We start from the raw sequence: 11,904 nt of genomic DNA, 5'->3' as shown, positions 1-11,904 counted from the left end.
ACTATTAATATAGAATATATATAAAAAAACAGAAAAAAAAAGAAAGGAAGACTTGTTCAAATACTACCTGAAACTTCTTAATCCCATATTTGTTCTGGATATACTCAATCCATTCCTCTTAACAGTTTAATAGCCTCCTTAGACTTCACAACCTCTAAATTCAAAATCCAAGCCTTTTCTTTTTCCTTTATTTCATTCCCCAATTCTTCCCTCCTAGCTTCCACAGCACATCTATGTTTATTGTTCATATATATCAACACCCCTCTCAAATAGGCCTTGCTAGCATCCCAAACCATATCCATAGAGGTGCCCTTATTCATATTAATTTCAAAAAAAAACCCCCTTCATCCGCTGTTTACATTCTTCCACATTTCTCTGGTTTCTAAACAAATTCTCATCTACGCGCCACGAGCGCCTATCTCTATTGTCCTTATAAATCTCTAGCCCAACTGGGCTATGATCAGAAATAGTTCTTACACATATCTTCACCTTCTTAATCCTTAAAAAAAAGTCATTTGTCAACAAAATAAAATCGATCCTGAAAAAAAATTGATGTCTGTCAGAAAAAAAAAGTATAATCCTTTTCATGCGAATGTCTTTCACGCCAAATATCTCGCAGTTCCAAGTCATCCTTCATTTCAAAAAAGGATTTAGACAGTCTAGCATGACTTGGGCCGCGCTTAAAAGCTCCAGCCTTGTCCATCTGTACATCCAAAACACCATTCCAATTCCCCATAAAAATAAAAATTTTATAATCCAACTGGGTAAACTTTGTATGAAATAAACTAAAAAAGTCAACTTGTTGTTAATTAGGAGCATATAATCCAACTAAAAGCATCTTTTTACCTACTAGTAGCAAGTCTATCATAACGTATCTTCCATGCTTATCTGCTTCAATTAAGTCCACTGTTAAAGCACTTTTAAGATAAACAACCACTCCATTTTTCTTATTCATTGCAGAAGCAACAAATTGCGTGCCCAACCTTGAGTTCGATAAATACTTTTGGTCCACAACCCTAATATGCGTTTCTTGCAAACATATAACATCTATCTTGAATTGTTTTAAATATTAAAAAAAAAACTTTCTTCCTCTTCTGTGATGAATTTAGTCCATTAACGTTCCAAATTAAAAATTTAGTTGCCATGCATATCATCCCAAAGCTCTTGGAGCACTGCTTAAATAGGACTATCTTTTTTAGGCCGTGCTCCTCCCACTACTTGGCTGTAAGTACATTTTGGAAATTCCATAGACTTCTGCTGATCTTATTCTTTTATTTTTTTTTGATCGTTTTAAAGCAGCACGCATCTCCCTCTGCTCTCTAGAATCATCCAAAGAAGTTGTAGCTTGATCTCCTCCAGCACCATTCTCCTCTGTCTGTCCATCTTCAGCCTCTTGGTGTTCTCCTTCTCCAGATCCCTTTGCAGCTTCGAGAAGTGATAGTGGGGTTGCTTTTAAAACGTTATTGTAAAAATCACGCGCCTGCATCACAGTAGCCAAACGGTACCTTTTACCTTCATGCATCACCATCAACCCAACTGGAATCTCCCATCTGAACCTTATATCTCGTTGCTTGAGCTCTTGCACTAAAAATGTAAAATCCTTCCTTCTCCTTAAAATCTTTGGAGGAATTTCTTTTAGAACCAAAACTTCTTGATCAGCAATCACGACTTTAGTACCATAAGCAGCTTGAATAACTTCATCTCTAATTTCCCTCTTTGCAAAATAAACCACCACATCTCTAGGTAGCTTTCTCTGTCTGGCAATCCATGAATTCACACGAAACACTTTATCCATGCCTCCCTTTATTTCAGATGCTGGCTGATTCAATATTACTTCCAAAGCCTCAGAAATCAGCTGCTTTAGATCTTCCTTAATATTCTCTTTTAAACCTCTGATTCTAACAGCGTACTGCATCTGGTAATATTGAGCAAGACTCAATTCTTTGTCCATTTTCTCTCTTAAATCTTCATTTTCCAGTACTTTTGCTTCTAATATGGCATTTTTTTGAATCAAATCTTCCACTTTTTCATCCAAATCTTCCACACATTCAGCCACTCTATACACTGAAGACAAAATGTCTACCTTCATCACTCTGAACTTCTCTTCCATCCTCTCTTCTATTCTCTCCTCCAATTTCTCCAACTTCTCCTCCATCTTTGCAAATTTATCACCCATTGCTTCCAGAATTACCTGGGCATATTTTCCAAGAGCATCTTGTAAATCCTTCGATGTCAATACATCAGGAAGAAGCAACGCTTGCACTGATGACTGTTGCACCGGAGAAGTTCCAGCACTCCAAAGAGCTTTTGGAGGAGGTTTAGCCGCCATCTTTACTTTCACTTACTACGCACTTTCACTTTTAAATTCATAAAATCCATTAAGCTAGAAAGCAGCAATGAGAATCCTCTTCACCTTTTCCTCCTGTACCGCTCTGCCTGCTCCTTTTATTCCATGGACTTTCCTTCTGGTAGGGGTGGTCGCAAACGCCTGGCTCCGCTCCAGAAATCACGGAGCAGAGACGCTGACCAGCTGGGAGCAACCCAGGCTACGGGGGAGTTCGATCCTTCAGCCGCCCAAGCTTTAAGCTCAGGCGGCCCCGGAGAACTCAACCCCTACCTGGGGGCTCACCCCCTCCTCTTCTCCCGAGGAGGGGGCTTCAAATCCACCCGAACAGCTGATCGGCGCTGTTTCGGGTGGAAATAACACAGCTGAGCCGCGGGCAGCCCGAAAGGGCTGTCTCCGGCGCCGCGCCGCCACCGGAACTCCTTTGAATTGATCTTGACTTCTCGTGATGTCTTTATAACTTTCTCAGCAGCATCACAGAACTACTTTGTCATTATCTCCATGCAGAATATTTTCTGACTTCCCAGTCCACCATACAGCTCCAGAGTTTCATGGTTATGATTCATCCTAAACCCTTTTGCTTAATTCTTTTAAGTTAGTGAGGCCATGTGAAGTATTAGTACCACTTTATAAAACCCTAGTGAGACCACACCTGGAATACTGCAACCAGTTTTGGTCACCATACTACAAAAAAGATGTTGAGACCTTGGAAAAAGTTCAGAGAAGAGCAACTAGGATGATCCAAGGCCTGGAGACTAAAACATATGAAGAACAGCTGCAGGACTTGGGTTTGGCTAGTCTAAAGAAAAGAAGAAATAGGGGTGACATGATAGCAATATTCCAGTCTTTGAGGGGCTGCCACAAAAAAGAGAGGGTCAAACTATTCTCCAAAGCAGCAGAGAGCAGGACAAGAAACAATGGTTGGAAACTGAAAGACAGAAGCAACCTGGAATTAAGGAGAAACTTCCTAACAATGAGGACAATTAACCAGTGGAACAGCTTGCCTTCAGATGTTGTGGGAGCTTCATCACTGGTGGTTTTTAAGAAGAGACTAGACACTCACTTGTCTGATATGTTATAGGTTCTCCTGCTTGAGCAGGGGGCTGGACTAGAAGAACTCAAAGTCTCTTCCACCTCTATTCTATTCTAAGGTGCTTAACTTCAACAGATCTGTTGTATCAAGCCTTGAACCAGGGGTCCCCCAACCAGGCTATGGCCTGTTTGAACTGGGCTGCAGAAGTGGTGGGCAAGTACGCAGGCAAATCTACTTGCATAGAACCATCCCCTCTATCCACTCCTGCCAGTCCACAGGCTGGAAAAGCTGGGGAACGCTGCCTTAGACCATGCCTCTGAGATTGGTCCAATACTTATGTTACAAAAGTAACAAAGTGGGCAAACCACGCTGATGCCATGCTAGTAAAATGACACAGCCAAAAGATCCTAATCTTAAAAAAAAGAATACAAGCTTCTCAGGAATTATATCTATCATTTTCTGAGAGCATGATGAGAGCTCCCACCTGGTGCAAACCCCACTATACAAGCAAGAAAATCCTTATGTACATTACTTGAGGTGTTCTAAGTTTATGAATAAAATCTTCAGCAGTAATTCATGACGTATATATATGTTTACTACCTAATAATTATATTTGCTAGGAGTGCAGCCATTGATGACAAGTGAACATGATTTTTCAATTTTTCAGTTTTCAAATAGGCTTTAAGTGGCAAGATTTTTATATTGGTGTTTTTTTCTGACTTTAAGAAAGAATATAATCCATTTTTTATTTAAAGTGGATTTTAAAAATCGTTACGTTCAATGCATTGTATCAGAAATGTGAAATAGATATAAATCAAAAAATGTAGAAAGTAAATTTATAAATTACTTATAACCGCTTTAAAAGGTTTGGAAGGGACTTCTTTGCATCTTTCCTTTTCTTTCTTTTTTATTTTCTTTTACTTTTTCGCCTTTCTTGAATTTTTTGCTTTCTCTTTCTTTCTTTTTTTTCTTCTTTCTTCTCAATATTCATTTTCTTTAAAAAAACTTTTAATAGAATAATTAAAAAGGAATGTAATCAAATTGTTTAAAACATATTTTTACTACACTTGGCCTGTTTTGCATTTGTTTATACATGAAAGATTGAGTATCAATATTTTAGAAAGATGAATAAATAAGACTGTTATTAAGGCAAAAAAAAAATATTTCTGTTAGAAAGAAAAAGCACATCCGTTTTCTATCTGACAGATTATAATAGACCTGCTATAATCTGATTTTTGCTTGTAATGCCTATGGCCTTTTAAGAGAACAGTCCCATGCCAGGTCAATTGAATATAAGGTCACAGAGAACATGTGGGTGGATGCCACCTCCAAAGATTCAGGGTCATTTTTACTTACATGCTGTTAGACTGCACACCTACCTCCAGGAAGGTTTCACAGCTCTGAAAGAATTGGCCTTGAATATATTACACCCCAAAATGTATTATCAGTTGTGCTACCAAACGTATCTTAGAAGTAGCAGTCTACTGTTGATGGATAAAATACTAAATGGGCTTGGGGGGGAGGGGGAACTCTGAAACTTATGGATAACCCAGCTTGAATTTATGTTCTGTTTTAACCATTATCAAAATGATAGACACCCTGTTACATATTTTGTTACCTAATTCACTACCTAGATTCTGAGGCATGAAATATTAAAGCAATACTTGTTATTTAATTATTACAATTAAGCCCAGCAATAATAGAAGAAGCAAGCTACCATATTTATGGCTATCTTATTAATTGTACATATAACAATTGAATATGCCCAAATGGCAAAATCATTAGAAATGATGACAAAAATATGGCTTTTTTAAAAAAAATCGTTTTAGCCAATTCAAACTACCTTACGCTTTGTGGCAGTCGGTTATATGGTGAAAGTGTTACATTAAAACCAAGGCTAATAAAACACATGTAATTCTTCCTATTTGTAAAGTATTTAAAATAAGTTCTAACAAGATGTGGTCATTTCCACATATACATTAGATTTGTATTATCAGATCAGAGTCATTGAACTATGAGGTGGACAGCGAACAAACAAACAAACAAACAATCAGAGAATATAACTGAAACATGGATGATTCCTAAAAGATAGTACTGGATGTATAAATCTCCTGAGCTCCTTCAGATTACACTGCTAACAATGGTGGGATGAATGGTGAAAATCAGAAGTATTATTTCCTCGTTTGGGAATATGAACATAAAACTTTTCAGTTGTTATTGTTATTATTAATTAACATATTGACATGCCATTGTAAGAAAGACCCTCAGCAGCGTTACAATGAAAAAACTGTAGCGTATGTCTTCATGCAATCTAAAATATTTAAATTTATGAGATTAGGAAAAAACAGGAAATCCAGATTTTGCCCAAGTACGTACATGAAATGGTCCCTAACCATTTTGCATAATTGCTCCAGTAATTGCTGTCTTCCACTACCTAAGCATTTAGAGTCCTCAGCTATAAAGCACTGCACCTCTGGTTACCATGCTTTGAAAGCCTGTAATGAATTCGCTAATATGTCAGGCTAATCCACATGGAGCCCCATTTCCATCTGTCCTGTTTGCCATCGTTCACTCCCTAGAGACTAAAATGGACAATGTGAAATTTGAGCGGGCCACGAACAAGGAGTATATATCGGAGGTGGTGACCCTTTGAGAACTGTATGCAACGAAATTTCATTTTGATGTATGCCGATTGGTGTACATTCAAAGTGACAATAAAGTTATCATTATTAATAGGCTGTGAGACAGTATCATCCTTCAATAGCTTAGGAAAGAGCTTCTGAAGTTGTTGCTACCTGCTCCCCAACTCTTCCAAACTATTGGAAGCTACTTTGCAATCATCTTCGGTTCTGCAAATCTGAGAACAAGCTGAGAACTTCACAACCCAGTCAATACTTTCCCCAGCTAAGCAATAGGGATGTGAAAAAATGCCATTCAATCAGTCCCCTGCCCTACCCTAACCCAGGATTTTTCAGACAGTTCCATGACAACTAGATGGAAGAGACAAAGTAGAATTTTTTTTAAAAAAAATCACTTGAGTGCAGCCAGAGATATGTGTAGCAATTTTTCAAAGGTAACTGTGGGAAGGAGGCCTTGTCAGATGACACTCAGCAGCTCATGGGTTTGAGGGCTTTTGCCAATGACAACTCCTTGCTTTAGAATCTTGATCAGGGATTTTGGGGATTATTCTTTTTAGGTCACAGGTTTTGTGGTCTTTGAAAGCCCGTGCCCTAACCAACTGATGGTCCTGGAGTAACACATATTATCATTGCATATAAATTCCATGAGTCCAATTCAGCAAGATGGCATGTTCAAGAGACAAATTATTTTAACTGGTGGTGGTCCCTCTATTTCTGGTGTATGCTACTACTCCACCTTTAAGACATGGGTTGTAGTTACTACCTGTACCTGGGGATTCCATCTTGCAATAGGAACTCAAAAAGCAAGGTTATCCTTATCTGTCTAAAGTAATTAATAGTTTAAGTTCCCTATAGCAGGGCTTTTCAACCTTTTCATTCATTGTACCACTTTTAAGATATGGCAACATCCGAGTACCACCAGTCACCTAGCAAGGTGTCAAAAACTTGATTACCTCCCCCCCCCAAAAAAGGAAAAAAGTGATGAAGTACAGGTAGTCCTCGACTTACAACAGTTTGCTTAGTGACTGTTCAAAGTTACAATGGCACTGAAAAAGTGTCCCCCAAGCCACAGCCAAGCAAGACACCTGCCTGCCCGCATGGCGGTGCTCTTCCTCCTGTCCGAGGTTTTCATTGTTGTGAGCATTCCTGTTGAGGATTGGCAGCGGGGATGGGATGGGGGGTGTTTGGTTTTTATTTCCCCCGTTTGCTGGGTGATTGCAGCAGGTTTTGGTCACTTCACATGACCCTGGGACACTGTGACCGTCATAAATATGAATCAGTTGCCAAGCATCGGAATGTAAATCACAAGACCCTGGAGATGCTGCAACATTCCAGCTGATCAGCACTTCTTCTGGGCTCAGCATAAGTGCCAGGATCAGCGCAAAGCTCCAGCTGGAGCCTTGTGCTGATCCTGGCACTTCCATTGAGCCCTGACAGCCCTGCACCGGTTCAGTTCATTCCCCTCCTCTGCTACTACTTTTCTAGGATGGTTGCGTACCATCTGCCAGGTGCCAGTGTACCACAGGTGGTACCCGTACCACTGGTTGAAAAGCCCTGCCCTACAGTATAGGCTAGGGTTATGTAGATAATCCTTAATTTATGAACACAATTGAGCCCAAAATTTCTGTTGCTAAGTGAAACATTTGTTAAGTGAGTTCTGACCCATTTTACAATCTTTCTTGCCACAATTGTTAAGTGAATCACTACAGTTGTTAAGTTAGTAACACAATTGTTAAGCGGATCTGGTTTCCCCATTGATTTGCTGGTCAGAAGGTTGCAGAAGCTGATCAGATGATCTCAAGGCCCTGCAACTGTCATAAATATTAGTCAGTTGCCAAGCAGATGAATTTTGATCATGTGACCATGGACATGCTGCAATGGTTGTAAGTGTGAAAAAGGATCTTAAGTCACTTTTTTCAGTGTTGTTGTAACTTCAAATAGTCACTAAATGAACTGTTGTAAGTTGAGGACTATCTGTAGTTATACTACAGTTACAGGGATGTCTAACTGAAGAGCTTGCAAGTCAGTATCCCAAAACAAGACCAGGTTATTTCATACGAAAAGTGAGGCCAATGGTTGGACTATTTGCAGCTAAAAAAGGGCATCATGTTTCTTTCTACCATCAAACCAGTGGTGGGATTCAAATATGTGAACAACCAGTTTTCTGTGTGGATGCCGCTTCCAGAAGTCCGTTCTGGGCCTGGGCAACAAAAAATTAGCTACCGGTTCTGCCAAAGTGGTGCGAACTGGCTGAATCCCACCACTGCACCAAACCCCCAATGTATTTTATATTGTTAGAAAACAACGCAACTTCATTTGTGTCAAATATTCATTATCACCTAGGTCAGGGGTAGGCAACCTCGGCTCTTTTATGACTCATGGACGTCAACTCCCAGAACTCAGGAATTCTGGGAGTTGAAGTCCATGAGTCATAAAAGAGCCGAGGTTGCCTACCCCTGACCTAGGTGTACCATTTCTGAGCTGAAAAAATCTAGATAATCACTAGATGAGAGCAAAGAAAACTACAGAACCATCAGTTCTGAGAATGAATTTAAATAAAATGTGGAAAAAAATACAAATGTGGCCAAAAATAGATTCGTACCAACATATTTTCTGGAGCAGATAGTACAGTACAGCAAACAACAAGACTTTAAGCATTAATACCAAGAGTTTAAATTGGACTCTGGGTTTAATAGGAGCTGATGTAAGGTACAGAAACAGGGAGAAAAATGTCAAAAATGAGGGAGGTTCAAAATGATGCTTACTGTATATTTCTGGACCAAAGTCAGTAGACAAAGAGAAACCAAATACAAGTAGTCCTCGACTTACAACAGTTCATTTAGCGACTGTTTGAAGTTACAACAGCATTGAAAAAAGTGGTGTATGACCATTTTTTCATACTTATGATCCCTGCAGCACCTCAGTGGTCACATGATCACAATTCAGACACTTAGCAACTCATATTTATAGTTGCAGCGTCATGCAGGGTCATGTTATCACCTTTTGCAACCTTCTGACAAGCAAAGTCAATGGGGAAGTCAGATTCACTTAACAACCGTGTTAGTAATTTAACAACTGCTGTGATTCATTTAACAGCTGTGGCAAAAAGGTCATAAAATGGGGCAAAACTCACTTAACAAATGTCTCACTTAACAACAGAAATTTTGGGCTCCGTTGTGGACATAAGTCAAGGACCACCTGTAGAACTTTTCTGATCAGATACTCAACAAACGTTCACTATATACATTCATTGGATTTCAATGCAACCTAACATATTTTCCCATCTATTCAAAATGGTTTATATTTTTCCCCAAGATGTATCTCTGATTCTTCTACTATTGCCATTCACTGGTTATGTAATAATATATGTATTAGCATGTTTTTACTGTGAATGTAAATAAATTATTCTATTTGTTGGTTTCATTGCTTTTGTGTGATTTTAACTGTTATTTTTTAAATTTTGATGGTGGTTGACTACTTATAAAAAATTAATTGGTTTGAATGTATGGTTTAAGCATACATTGCATAAACATGCATACATATATAACGGTAGGGATGAGTATAAATGCAAAATTCTTGTTTGTAATTATTTATGTCAGAGAATAAGTGAAGAATACAACAAGAAATTCTCTGGGACAGAGCATTTATTTGGCAGTATCAGGAATGATCTGGGGGAAAAGAAACTGGATAAGAAAGAAGATATGTACACTGCTTGAAAACAGAGTAAAAAGAATTATGTTGTAGAGTGCCAGAGAACTATGCTGATGGAAAGGGTGAAAATTGATGCTTGGAATGATAAAATGAAAGTCCGTGGATGAGAAAATTGCATATAAAAGAATGATTGCTGCAAAAATGAGAAATTATATTGTATAATGTATATAAGAAGAAACATAATTGCAAAAAAAACATAGTGAAAGAGAAGGAACTTCAGATTAAAAGGCAAAGAAAATGTGAAATGATCTTGATTGGAATAGGTTGTTTTGGAAGTCAGGGAAAAGAGGCTAAACATGAGGACTGTAACACAGTGAATGGAATTAAAAGTTATGAAATGATTTGTGATGAAACTGAAATGATGAAAATATGGAAACAATATTTTAGAAATATGCATTGGAAAGATAATGATATATTAAGGGAAGAACTGTAACAAATGGTCAGAATTCGGAATTAAGAATGAATTGGTACTGAATGTATGCAAGAGTGAATACGAAAGAGGGTGGCCAATATGAAAGTACATTGAGGTGGTTTGGTTACAGAGAAAAGGAATGAGAACTGAATAAAACAAAATTATAGTGTGTGGGAGAAGCATAATGAGTCAAGAGGAAGGAGAAGCCCAATGACATTGGTTAGATGGAGTTGAAGAAATCCTCAAAAAGAGCTGACAACTTCAAAGAACAGAAATACAGAAACGGTGTAGACATACGACCATGTCTACGGAGATTCTCAGTCCTCCAGGTCACGTTTGTCCCAAAGGTACTTTTTCAAAAGGCAACTGTGTTTTCTATGGACATGGTCGAATAGAAACCCTAAAGTAGTGCTGGTGTCAGCTATGTTCGGCCCATTTCCTTTTCTTGTTCTGAGCTCTGCTTTTAATTTCCTTGGCTTCCTTTTTCCCTGCTCTGAAATAACGTCCAAAAAACAATATTGTCAAATGTGGAAAAAGCAAAACCTTCTCGCTTTTATTATTTTTTTTTAAATTCCATTTATATCCCGCCCTTCTCCGAAGACTCAGGGCGGCTTACAAGCTTAGCAGTAGCCTTCATTCTATGTATATGCCTGCTTATTAGGGCTTTCACACACACCCCCAAGCGGCATTATTACAAAGTCAGCTTAATTGCCCCCAACAATCTGGGTCCTCATTTTACCTACCTCAGAAGGATGGAAGGCTGAGTCAACCTTGAGCCTGGTGGGATGCGAACCTGCACTAATTGCAGGCAGCTGGTGTTACTTATGGAGGCATTAGCCCACTGCTCCACCAAGGCTCTCGCGCGGGCTTCCCCCCTCCCGCACTTATTGGTAAAATGTGCTCGACCTCCATTTGGCATGTATGCATCCACGCTTTCACTGGAGCCGCTTGTTAACTTGCATAGATCTCTTTTGTAAGAGTTACTTTCCCCTTTGCCATCGAGGTAACGAGGGTTGCCACCTACCCCGCTAAACCTTCCCGCAGCCTACTCTCCCCCTCTTCCCTCTGTTCCTTCCTCCCTCCTGCCCAGCTCTTCCTTATTAACTAGGCCACGCAGTCGGCGGCTTCTTCCTGTTGGAAGCTCCGCCTTCAATAAGCGCGGGAGGGGGAAGCCCGCGCGAGAGAAGCCGTGCTCAAGTCTTGCGCGGGCCGCGCGGCGCGTCGGGCTTAAGGCCCGGGCTTGAGGCTCGCTCCCCCGGGGTCGATTCGATGGCGCGTCCTCCGAATTAGATGGGGACGAGGAAGGCAGGAGGAAATGGTGTAGCTAGTATGCGGGAGTGATCGCCCCCCCCCGCCGCGCGCTGGTCGGTGGCTGCAGCTTGTGGGAACCTCTCTTGTGTATGTATGCGTGCGCGCGCTCTCCCACTCGCTCCCTGGTAAACAACGTCGCCCGGGCAGAGTCGTTTCCTGCAGCTTTTGCTCGAGCCGCTTTATTATCTGAGCACCTGCCTGGCTCGTATCGTTTGCACTTGAAGTCGAGCAATGTGCTGTCAAGGTGTGTGAGGCAGGGCGCTTGCACCTTGACAGTTCTCTCCCCCCCAAAAAAAAATATATATATCAGTAACAGCCTGTCTTTTCGTACCTTCGGGTCACCGTCATTTCCAGATAGTACAGGTCCGTCTTGGTGACATCATTTTCAAAAAGATCTCGTACTTCCTTCTCTCTCTGTGTGTGTATACACATACACACACACACAAACACTCTC

At 40.0% G+C, this 11,904-nt stretch overlaps 1 protein-coding gene across 4 annotated transcripts in view; it reads left to right on the top strand.

The window, feature by feature from the left end:
* The first annotated feature begins 11,046 nt into the window (after positions 1 to 11,046).
* Positions 11,047 to 11,904, top strand: part of FBXL4 (F-box and leucine rich repeat protein 4) — a 51,795-nt gene continuing 50,937 nt past the window's right edge. For 2 of the 4 annotated variants that reach the window (XM_081313776.1, XM_081313775.1), the window contains exon 1: positions 11,047 to 11,813. In XM_081313776.1, coding sequence (XP_081169902.1) covers positions 11,540 to 11,813 — 274 coding nt within the window. In that variant the 5' untranslated portion in view covers positions 11,047 to 11,539. The remainder of the gene's footprint in view (positions 11,814 to 11,904) is intronic. The other 2 variants (XM_081313778.1, XM_081313777.1) reach the window with 2 other exon arrangements.

The sequence above is a fragment of the Vipera berus genome (genome assembly GCF_964194415.1).
Source record: "Vipera berus genome assembly, chromosome: 1".
Classification (NCBI taxonomy): Eukaryota; Metazoa; Chordata; class Lepidosauria; order Squamata; family Viperidae; genus Vipera; species Vipera berus.
Note: the sequence above shows the minus strand (reverse complement) of the source record. Positions and strands in the feature narration are given on the sequence as shown.